At 39.4% G+C, this 12,534-nt stretch overlaps 1 protein-coding gene across 4 annotated transcripts in view; it reads right to left on the minus strand.

Annotated features, from left to right (window-relative positions):
• The window catches only part of CTNNA1 (catenin alpha 1), a 198,832-nt gene that overhangs the window by 39,943 nt on the left and 146,355 nt on the right, over window positions 1–12,534 (minus strand). For all 4 annotated transcript variants that reach the window (XM_080672996.1, XM_080672997.1, XM_080672998.1 and 1 more), the window contains 2 exons: window positions 7,835–7,915; window positions 2,180–2,332 (listed from right to left, as the gene is read on the minus strand). In XM_080672996.1, the coding sequence (XP_080529122.1) occupies window positions 2,180–2,332; window positions 7,835–7,915 (234 nt within the window). The remainder of the gene's footprint in view (window positions 1–2,179; window positions 2,333–7,834; window positions 7,916–12,534) is intronic.

A 12,534-nucleotide genomic window follows, 5' to 3' on the forward strand; every position in this document is an offset into this window, starting at 1 on the left:
CCAGGAAAAATGGCAAATCTCCCATCAAATCAAAGTTGGCTCCTTTTAAGAGGTAACTAATGAAAAGAAAGGAAGAAGCCAAGAAGTTATCAAAACAATAACAATGAAGTATTTTACCTTTGCTTAAAACAAGTTCGGGTGTTTTATTATAATATAAAAGTAGTGTGGGGAGGAGAAGCCTTGTCACTGAAGAACAAAGTTCTGCCTTGAGTCAGGAAATTGAGGCTTCTACAACACTTTAAACGCTCATTTTCTTTTCATGTACATATGCAATTATATATCCTAGTGTCTCTATCACCATAGATGTAATTAACTGTTTGCAGAATGGTGCTACAAAGCCTTTGGTTATGACTCAAGCAATGAAAAGCCATTTAATACATATATCTGTGTGGGGGATAAGGAGGTGGAGGGCACAGAGAGGGGAGGGAGGTGAAAAAGGGGTCAGAACTGAGTTGTGAAAGGGAACACCTAACTCTAAACTCCAAGGCGCCCTTGGTAACTGATGTTCAGAATGAAATGAAAAGTACAAGTAAGCATGGACAAAAATCCTGGAAGCATGGTCTCCAAGGCCACCAGGTCCACCTAAAGCTCCCCATGGGAATAAGGCTGTCTACTAAGCCAATAAGCTCAAGTGGCACAGCCCTCATTGTTGGATGGATACAAGCCAGGTAGCCTTAAGATAAGTTATTTAACTCTAAGCTCAAGTTTCCTCACCTGAGAAATGTTGTTGTGGAAAGTACATTGCAGTTGCATATGGTACACAGTAGGGTGCTCAGCAAGTGCCAGCTCTGAGACTGAGGATGACAAGGCAGGCCCAAAGGGCCCTCAAACTGCAGTACAGACAAGGGCTTCCCGCTGAGGTTCAGCTAACACACAGAGCCCTATTCATGCCATTACCGGTACCTGTTACCCAAGGCCTTGGGCTGGTAGTGTCCTTGCTTCCTACTTCACAGGCATACTTTCTAATATGTAGGCTACTTACAGAGGTTGGCTTTCTGAATACAATCTTTATACATTTGGAGGTTATACCTCAAGCTGTCATTGTAACTATTGTGAACAAGATTATGCTTAATGGAGACAGAAAATGAAAGTCTTCCCATTTTAATTCCAAATGCCAGAATCACTACCTTAAATAGCAGACTGACCTATGTATTATGTACATAATTAATTCATAATGTTAAAAGAAAACTAGATGTAAAATTAGCAATGCATTTAATGTGATTACTGATGTTTTCCTTGGAATATTTTTATGGTATTAACCTGGCCTAATGTCACTATAAATCCAAACGTACAAGAGATAGATTTTACATAAAAGCCCCATTTTCTGTTCTTACATAACAACTAACTTACCAAATAGTCTATGAAATATCTTTTCCAAATAATAGATCTTTTACATTAAGGTTACAAAAACAAATAACTTGGATATATGCTTACTATGTGTCAAATTTTTGAAAGAAAGTAATAATGACTAAATTAAACAATAACATTATTTCAGTTAGCAAAAGGTAAGAGCAACCCTAACTTACCTGGAAACTAAATAGCAATTCACTCCTCTTTCTTATCACTCTACAAACCAATCACTTACATACATATTTCTACTATTCAAACATATCTAATTAACAGCATTGTTAAGGATCAGTGTCTTCAATTTTCAAATAAGATGACTGGCTGAGTCTGTGTCTCAGGTAAAGTGTTAAGCACCTGACATACATTTTCTCTTTTAGACCTTAAAATAATTCCAAGGTAGGTATTATTAGCATCCTCATTTTACAGACAAGAAATTAGAATTTGGGGTGGGGTAGTGGGGTAGGGTGGTTATTTGCCAGGATGCAAGCCCAGACAGTGTGACTCTTGAGCTCTGACTTCTAGCCACTACTCCCTTCTATTGTGTTTTGTGAGTTCAGTCATGTCATAATCTACCTTTATTAGCATAACATTAAATAGAAATGTTAAGTTTCCAGGATAGGGATTATCTATATTTAATCATGTACATAATCAATGTAACTGACCAAAATGGTAGTTGTAGATAGATGTTAAGTAGTAATGATCTTATACATATTGTATATTGGGTGAGCCCCTAAAATTTTTAGCTGATTAAATAATGTGACTAAAAAAAAAAAAAAAAATCACCACATTACATCAAGTTACTTACAATTAATAAAACTGCTAATAGACTTACCTCAATCAATTTGTTGGCATGTTCACGGAAAACTTGGGCATACTCTTTAACTTCTTTCTCATTTCCATTCTTTGCAGCTTCAATCAACACTAAAAGTGGAACGTTGGTTTCCAGGAATGAATCTGACACATGGTCCATGACAGCTTTGCGAAGCTAATAATTAAATTGTAAAAATTTGATTTTATTTTTAACAAGAAGTTATATTGCTTATTTCTCTTGTACTTTTAAATCTAATTGAAGCTTATGATAGCTTCGCTGCACTTATATGAGGACCCTCCCCCCCTCAATGTGATCCATTCAGTTATATATTCTCTAACATAGGAAACATGATTGTGGAGATAAAGGTTTACACCAAGTATTTTTTTTCAGACCAGCCAATATATGTAAGAAACATTTTAATAAAAATTTCGTACCTTAATTTTTACAATATCCTGTTATACATAATTATTAATAACAAACTACAACTTTGGATAATGACTGATTGCTATAATTGTGTTGCATTCATTTCCCTTACGTGCAGGTGCACCGTTTCTCTCCACTAATACTAGCAGTGAATATTTTAGCAGCCGACTGCCACGTCATTAGTCTTGGACTGACTTGTTTGGTGTGTGCAACAGGAAATATTTTGCTTTCAGAGAACAAGAAAAATAGGTTTATTTGCATTATACTTATAAATTTGTGCAGTAATTCAGTGTCTGGTAAGTTAATGTTCAAGAAAAAATATTAATTTTTATTAAAATGTTCATTATTTTATGTTAACGATTACTCATATATTTCAGCCCTTTGTATTCAGCATGTCTCTATCGAAATAAACCTACATTTCTATGAAAATGAAGCTTTTGGTTTTTTTGTGGCCCACATAAACTTAAACCTTGTTTATTTGGCCCGTGTTAGCCTTTGAGTTTGACATGTTTGGTTTACACTACAGTTACAACATTCCAGCAATAGAATCTCAGTTTTCAACATTATATTTTTTTTCTCTTGGGAATTACAAAGCTTGTATCTTAAACGAATAATACAAAACTAAACAAGAGCAGCTCTGAGTTAAGTTGGCACATAGTCTTAGAATATAGGTATTAGCCTAAATGGCTAAATAAAAATGAGAGGGAAAATGTACTTCCTGGTTTATCTGAACAGGATTAGCTTACTGAACCTTAAAACTGAAAGGTCATCCACCCGGGCCAGGTAGTTCAGTTGGTTGGAGTGCTATCCCATACACTGAAAAGTTGCGGGTTCCATGCCCAGTCAGGGCACATACCTAGGTTGTAGGTTCGAGCCCCAGTCGGGGTGCATACGGGAGGCAACCAATCAATGTTTCTCTTTCACATCGATGTATCTTCCTTCCTCTCTCTCTCAAGTCAGTAAAAACATACCCTCAAGTGAGGAAATAAAAAAAAAAGTAAAATAAAATAAACTGAAAGGTCATCTTATAACCATTTCTGATACTTAGGCAAAAAGAAAATAAAGATACAGCCCATCTCTAATTTTGCATTGTATCAGACATGACAATAAAATGTCTCTCCACTAAGTATGGAAATTGTATTACTACTACCACTCTTTTAAGTTTTGATACATTGTTTTATAAATTCAACTTCGGAGATTAAAAATGGTGGTAGAGCCCTAGCCTGTTTGGCTCAGTGGCTAGAGCGTCGACCTGTGGACTAAAGAGTCCCAGGTTTGATTCCGGTCAAGGGCATATATGCCGGGGTTGCAGGCTTGGTCCCAGTAGGGAGCGTGCAGGAGCCTGCCAATAAATGATTCTCTCTCATCACTGATGTTTCTATCTCTCTCCCCCTCTCCTTTCCTCTCTGAGATCAATAAAAATATATTTTAAAAAAATAATGATGATGATAATAATAAAAGAATGGCAGCAGAGTAAGTGGGTGCTGCACAGACATGCTCCCAGGAACAAACTGGTATTACAATTAAAATGCAGAAAAACTTCCTGAATAATCAACAGAAAACTTGCAGTAGAGAACCCTGACACCCGAGGACCGAAAGTAAAGACCACATACAGACTGGTAGGAGGGGTGGAGGCACCAAAGGGCTGGCCGGGCACCCAAAGACAGGAACTGAAGTCCTGGAGAGATATCTCAGCTATGGGGGGTGGGGGGGGGGGGTGCCACTGAGAACTCTGGGATCTAATCCCCAAGATGGGCCCCCCCAGCAGAAAGCACCAATACTGTGGAGGGTACCCATATAACATCTGGCTGTGAAAAGCAGTGGGGTGCTGTCTGTTAGAGAGTAACAGCTAAAAATTCAGGCACCCTCTAAAAGGGCCAATGTACAAAATTCCCTGTAGAGCCACCCACTTTGTGCTCTGGCAGAGGGAGGGTAAAGTGGACTGGAGCTGTGAGCACAGAGGCCAGGACTGGGGACATGGGAAATAGAGCTCAGAAGGCAGACACCCCAAGTTTCCTGGGCTAAGTCATTCTCTCACACAGCGGTGGACATCTTTCCCACATAGACATTTGCCTTGCCTGGGGGGAAAACAGTTGACACACCCTATTGGAAAACACCTTGCCCTGAGGCCACTTGAGAGATTAAAAGTAACAATTAGCCTCCAGGCAGGAGCAACTGTCCCACCCTGTTGAAAAAAAAACCTCTCACCATACCTGAGGACAACTGTGTGTGGGGGTGGGGGGGGGGGGCAATTCAAGTCAGAATCCTATCCGTCTATAGGAAGAGGAGGTTTCTGGAGGCTTGAGTCCTTGCCTGATCTAATTAGTCAGAAATAGCCTTTAACACTGCCCTGCACTAGAGATTGAGAGGTGTAGAGCAATGGTCGGCAAACTGCAGCTCGCGAGCTGCGGATGTGCGCTCTGTTGACTAATGAGTTTGCCAACCACTGGTGTAGAGGATTTACCTAAAACACTGTCACAAACCCAATGAGGAAACAAAGAAACAACCCCCAAATGAAAGAACTAGAGAATTTTCCAGAAGAGATAAATGAAGCAGAGATAAGAAACTTATCTGAAACAGAGTCCAGAGTAATGATGGTAAAGATGCTCAACAGCATGAAAAAAGATATAGTAACTATGAAAAAAGAACAGTCTGAGATAAAGAATGACATGACACACTGGAAGGAATACACAGCAGATTAGGGGAAGCTGGGGATCAAATCAGTGAATTAGAAGACAGAGTTGAAAATAGCACTCAATCAGAAAACCAAAAAGAAAAAACAATTAAAGAACAGGAAGACAGCTTAAGGGAGCTGTGGGACAATGTGAAACGTAACAATATTAGAATAGCAGGTGTGCCAGAGAGGCAGAAAGGAAAAGAAAAGGTGTTTGACGATATAATGGCAGAAAACTTCCTAACCTGGTAAAGAAAAAAGTCACACAAGTTCAGGAGGCACAGAGAACCCCAAACAAGAACAACCCAAACAAGCCTACACCCAGTCACATCATAATTAAAATGCCAAAAATTGAAGACAAAGAGAGAATCTTAAAGGCAGCAAGAAAAAAGAAAACTGTTACCTACAAAGGAGTTCCCATAAGGCTGACACCTGGTTTCTCATCAGAAACTCTACAGGCCAGAAGGGAATGGCATGAAGTACTCAAGGTAATGGAAAGCAAGGATCTGAGACCAAGATTACTATATCCAGCAAGGCTATCATTCAAAATAGACAGTCAAATAAAGAACTTCCCAGTCAAAAAAAGGCTAAAGGAGTACATCACCACCAAGCCAGGATTACAAGAAATGCTAAAGGGATTGCTGTAATGAGAAGAAGAAACAGAGAGAAACCTAGCCATACATAATTAAAATGGCAATAAATAAGTACCTATCAATAATAACCCTAAATGTAAGTGGACTAAATGCTCCAATCAAAAGGCGTAGGGTAGCTGATTGGATAAAAAACATGACCCAACTATATTCTATCTACAAGAGATCCACCTCAAAACAAAAGACACACATAGGTTGAGAGTGAAGAGATGGGAAAAAATTTTCTATGCAAATGGAAAAGAAAAAAAAGCTGGAGTAGCAATATTCATATCCAACAAAATAGACTTTAAAATGAAGGCCATCACAAGAGACAACAAAGGTCACTACATAATATTAGAGGGGTTGACCCAACAAGAGGATATAAGCCTGATAAACATATATGCACCTAAATATATAAAAAAAACTTCTAGAGGACTTTAATGGAGAGATCGACACCAACACAGTCATAGTAGGGGACTTTAACACCCCTCTGACTTTACTGGATAGTTCTTCCAGACAAAAACTTAACAAGGAAACAGAGACTCTAAAGAACACACTGGATCAGATGGATTTAATTTACATTTATAGAACACCAGAAGCCCGGTGCATGAAAATTCATGCACTGGAGCGGGGGGTCCCTCAGCCCTCTCACAGTCCGGGAGCCCTCAAGGGCAGGAGGCGACCCGGCGATCAGGGTAAGGCGACACCCCATCACACCTCTCTGCTCTGCCACTGCCAGCAGCAGAAGTCTCGGCCGGCCCTGGTTACCTGAGCCTCGGGTGGCCCTGGGCAGTTGGGCAGCCGCCATCCGAGGTTTGCCTGCGCCTCGGGCGTCAGCTGGGCAGCCGCTATCTGAGGCTTGCCTGTGCCTTGGGCCAGCCCTGGGCGGCTGGGAGGCTGAGGGGACTGGGAGATTCCAGAGACACATGCGCTTGCTGTGCACCTGTCGCTCCGGCGGGGCTGATGGTACGGGGCACTGCCATCTTGTGGCTGTGGGCGCCGCCATCTTTGAGGGTGGGGCAGTCAATTAGCATATTCCCTCTTTATTAGATAGGATTTCACCCCAATGCAACAGAATATACATTCTTCTCAAGTACACATGGATCATTCACAAAGATAGACCACATGTTACAAAACAAGTCTCTATAAGTTCAAGAAGATTGAAATCATATCAAGCATCTTCTATAAATTCAACCTTACCATTTTAAAGAGTAAAAGTTAATTTGATTCCAAAATGTTAATGGAATTATTTAACTTTAAGAAGTTCTTTCCTCGCCGAAACCGGTTTGGCTCAGTGGATAGAGCGTCGGCCTGCGGACTCAAGGGTCCCAGGTTCGATTCCGGTCAGGGGCATGTACTGTGGTTGCGGGCACATCCCCAGTGGGGAGTGTGCAGGAGGCAGCTGATCGATGTTTCTCTCTCATCGATGTTTCTAGCTCTCTATCCCTCTCCCTTCCTCTCTGTAAAATATCAATAAAATATATTTAAAAAAAAAAAAAAAAAAAGAAGTTCTTTCCTCTATACCCACCGTATGTATCCTGGAAATACATCTCCATCAAGGATCTAAAGAAACTGTGAGTGTGTAATCAGAATGGGGCAAGTCAGAAAATAACTGCAATTTGTCTTTACTAATAAGTGAGTATCACGAGATTCTTCAGGGTATTTTCAGTCCCCAAGTCATTTTAAATTGATTTTCTTATTTGTACATCCTTTTTACACTAGAGCTAATTTATGCAGTCCATCCCAGTGGGACCATATTAGTCCAGGTCCCCGAGACATTTGATTAGCCATTTAGAAGCTTATGAGCAACAAAACAGACAGAAATAGTTTCCTGTGAAAAGCAATTCTTAGCCCTAACAAAATGTGAGCAGGACCAGTACTTATTGAGATTTTAACAAAAACTACAAAATTGAGAACTTGGGGAAGCAATCGATACTTTCTTTAGCTTACCTGTCTACGCAGGTCCCTGGTCTTCTTGGTCATTTTATCTATTGCAGAGTTGAGTGCATCACTTCTTTCTTTACGTCCAGCCTGGAAAAAAGAGAAAGAAATGCACCTTTTAGTGATTCACAAACAATTTAATGATAGCCAACAGCTATTTATGTTCAAATTAACATTGAAAAAACAGTCAACATTTTTTAGCCCAAAGTTAGAAAATGCACTGGGGGGAAGTTAGGGGAGGGAACTGAGGGGATCATTTGGCTTTGTTCATAAAAACATAATCTTACAACTCTTAGACTCCACATCATCTGATGATGGGAATTGAGGGAGTTTTATCAAAATAAGAAAACCCAAGGAACAAGACAAGACTGTCACTTAAAAGTTCCGCTTGAGCCCTGACTGGTTTGGCTCAGTGGATAGAGCGTTGGCCTGCGGACTGAGAGGTCCCGGGTTCGATTCCGGTCAAGGGCATGTACCTTGGTTGCGGGCACATCCCCAGTAGGGGGCGTGCAGGAGGCAGCTGATCGATGTTTCTCTCTCATCGATGTTTCTAACTCTCTATCCCTCTCCCTTCCTCTCTGTAAAAAATCAATAAAATATATTAAAAAAAAAAAAAAGTTCCGCTTGAAAAATTAAATTTGTATTTTAATTCAAGGTTCAGTATATACAAATTTCATTAACAAATCAGCTCTTATTGAAATGCAAGCTAGAACAGGTTACATCTGATTTTGATGAACTCTGAGATTTGAAAAATGTCAAAATATTAAAGTTGGCACCCAGCACTAAAACAACGTGAAAAACGAATTTTAAAACTAAGATGTACCATGGTGGGTCAAAGTTAATAATGAATATTATGGAACTTGAACAAGAATGTTTTGTGAGATTATTTCAGCCATATTTTTTCTTAATTCGAGGTTAAGCTTAATGCAGTTGTATTGCACAGAATCAAAATATATGGTAATAGAAAGAAAAAGGACAAAGGCAATTATCCTAGTTAGGGCTAGCCATGTGCTTAGAAATATTTAATAAGACATCTGCGAGGTTAAACTATGAAGTGTATCAAAAGTTTTTCCTTACAAAATGCCCATCCAAAAAATGTGGCTCTTTCTGTAAAACATAGTAATCACAGGAGAGAGACAAACAGGCAAAGGAATTTAACCCAGTGTTCTACCTTTGGGTGCCCTCAAGACATTCTGGTATGGATATGTCATTAGTACATAAACCATAACAGCAGATGACTGATTGGGAATGAGGAGACATGGTTTTGTTTTCTGAGTGCATTTTTATGTATGTTTGTTACTCGCTTTCTCTCATCCCCCATCTGTTAATTGGGAACAATGACACTCGTCCCTCTGCCCCCATTTCTAATGGACTGCTGGAGAAGAGAAGGAATATTGGGGGATATAGGTTAGCAGAGGACAAAAAGGAGACTTAAAAGTTTAAATATAAGTGATAAATTGATATGGTCACTATCAAATCTAAACAGGGTCACATTCCTTTCCTTTCCCCCCAATATTCCTGTGTTGCTAATAAAATTAAGTAGTCCACTGATATTAATGGGTAAAAAAATAAGAGTTTCAACAAAACTGATTTGGTGCTCACTTTAGCAACACATATATTAAAATTGGAACAATACAGAAAAGATTAGCATGGCCTATGCACAAGGATGACACAAATTCATGAAGCGTTCCATATTTAAAACAAAACAAAAATGATTCAGGTATGAGAATTTCTACCTGCAGGAATAAACCGTGATTTATTCATAGACATTAATAAGAAAAGAATGTGACAAGTATAATTAATTACTGATAATCTCCAAGATCAAATACCAGGATTTCAGGGAAAGGTTTCTGAAATTTAATTAAAAAATAAAACAAAAACAAAAAACTGGCAATGTAGCAGGATACAAAATCAACACCTAAAAATCTATGGCTTTTAAAAATATATATATATCTTTATTGATTTCAGAGAGGAAGAGAGAGGGAGAGATAGAAACATCAATGATGAGAGTGAATCATTTACTGGTGGCTTCCTGCACCCCTTGCCTACTGGGGATCAAGTACACAACCCTAGCATGTGCCCTTGACAGGAATCGAACCTGGGACACTTCAGTCCGCAGGCCGATGCTCTATCCACTGAGCCAAGTTGGCTAGGGTTCAATGGCTTTTTTATACACCAACTAGAGGCCCGGTGCACGAATTCATGCACAGATGGGGTCCAGCCGGCCCACCCTGATGGGGCCCGATCAGGCCGGGCAGGTTGGGGGCAACGGAGAGACACGGGAGGTTGGCCGGCCAGCCCCACCTCCAATCAGGGTGGAGGTGGCTGATTGGGGATGGGAACAGCTGGGGGGAGGGGTTACAGGAGGTTGGCAGGCCGGCCCCAATCCAGCCACGGGGAGGGGCAGCCCCCTAATCGGGCTGGTTGGCTGGCCGCAGTGCACCTCATAGCGACCGGTCATTCCAGCGTTCTGGTTGCTTGGCTTTCATATATATAGATAATGAATTCTCAGAAAGAGAAACTAAAACAATCCCATTTACCACGGCAACAAAAATATTAAGATACTTAGGAATAAATTTAACCAAGGAGAAAAAAGACTGTACTCAGAAAATTACAGGACATTGAGAAAAGAGGTAGAAGAAGATATAAATAAGTGAATATACCGTGTTCATGGATTGGTAGAATCAACATTAAAATGTCCATACTACTCAAGGCAATCTAGAAATTCAATGCAATCTCTATTAAAATACCAATGATATATTTCATAAAGCTATAACAAATACTCCAAAAATTTATATAGAATCAAAAAAGACCTCGAATAGCTGCAATTTTGAGAAAGAAAAACAAAGTTGGAGGAATCACAATACCAAATTCAAGTTACACTACAAAGTTATACTACAAATACCAATTTCAAGTTATACTACAAAGCCACCGTAAGCAAAACAGCCTGGTATTGGCACAAGAACAGACATATAGATCAACGGAACAGAACAGAAAACCCAGAAATCGACCCACTATGCTCAATTAATATTTGACAAAGGAGGCATGAACATACAATGGAGTCAAGAAAGTCTCTTCAAAAAAATGGTGTTGGGATAATTGGACAGATACATGCAAAAAAAATTAAACTAGACCACCAACTTACACCATACACAAGAATAAACTCAAAATGGATAAAAGACTTAAAAGCTGTGAAACCATACAAGTCCTAGAATAAACCATAGGCAGAAAAATCTCAGACATCTCTCACAGCAATATGTTTACAGATACATCTCCTAAAGCATAGGAAACTAAGGAGAATTTTTAAAAATGGGACTGCATCAAAATAAAGAGCTGCTGCACAGTAAAAGAAACCATCAACAAAACAAAAAGAACCCACTGTATGGGAGAACATATTTGGCAATGATACATCTGATGAAGGGTTAATATCCAAAATATATAAGGAACTAATACAACTTAACAAAAAGACAAATAATCCAATTAAAAAATGGGCAAAGGACCTACAAAAAGGACATACAGGTGGCTAAGAGACATATGAAAAAATGCTCAAAGTCACTAGTCACCCGAGAGATGCAAATAAAAACAATGAGGCACCCATCTCACACCTGTCAGAATGGCTACCATCAACAAGTCAACAAATGACAAGTGCTGGCAAGGATGTGGAGAAAAGGGAACCCTAGTACACTGCTGGTGGGAATGCAGACTGATGCAACCATTATGGAAAACAGTATGGAGTTTCCTCAAAAAATTAAATATGGATCTGCCATTTTACCCAGTGATTCCACTTCTAGGAATATGTCCTAAGAAACATAAAGCACCAATCAGAAAGAATGTATGCAATCCCATGTTCATAGCAGGACAATTTACAATAACTAAGATCTGGAAATAGCCCAAGTGCCCATCAGTAGGTGAGTGGATAAAAAAAGATGTGGTACATTAATACCATGGAATACTATGCAGCAGTAAAAAAGAAGAATCTCTTACCCTTTGGAGGGGCCTGGAGAGTGTCATGCTAAGTGAAATAAGCCAGTCAGAGAAAGACAAGTATCACATGATCGCACTCATATGTGAAATCTAAGTAACAAAATAAACTGATGGAGTGGATGCAGAGATATGGAAGCATGGAACAGAGTGCGGAATCTCAGAGGGAAGGGGGTGGGGTTAGTCAACCAAAGACCTTGTATGCATATATGCATAGCCCATGGACACAAACAATAGGGTGCTGAAGGCCTGGGGAGAGACGGGGGGAGGGCCAGGGCAGGCTGGAGGGGGTTAATGGGGGAAAGAGGGGGACGTATGTAATATTTTCAACAATAAAAAATTAAAAAAAAATTTAAGTGGGGTGGCGGAACCCAACACTTCAATTAAAAAAACAACAACTGACCTCCTAATTAATGTTTTAATCAAGAAAGTCTCAGTATATTCCTTAGGTACTCATGCACTCCAAGAAAATTCCTCTATATAAACCCAGTAAAGTTTGCCATTGTTTCTAGCCATGTTTTTTTTGGATATTTGTAGTAGATCATTTATTCAAAAAAAAAATCTATTATCAGAAACCTTGTAACCTCAAATGCCCAGAAATTTCCTCAATTTGGGTAGAAGGATTTCCTCTGAAAGTTATATAAAAGCAAATCCTTAAAATTGACTTTTGAGGGAATTATAGTCACACAACAAAATTCACTTTAAGATGCAACACACATCATGAATCT

The sequence above is a fragment of the Plecotus auritus genome, assembly GCF_963455305.1.
Source record: "Plecotus auritus genome assembly, chromosome: 6".
Classification (NCBI taxonomy): Eukaryota; Metazoa; Chordata; class Mammalia; order Chiroptera; family Vespertilionidae; genus Plecotus; species Plecotus auritus.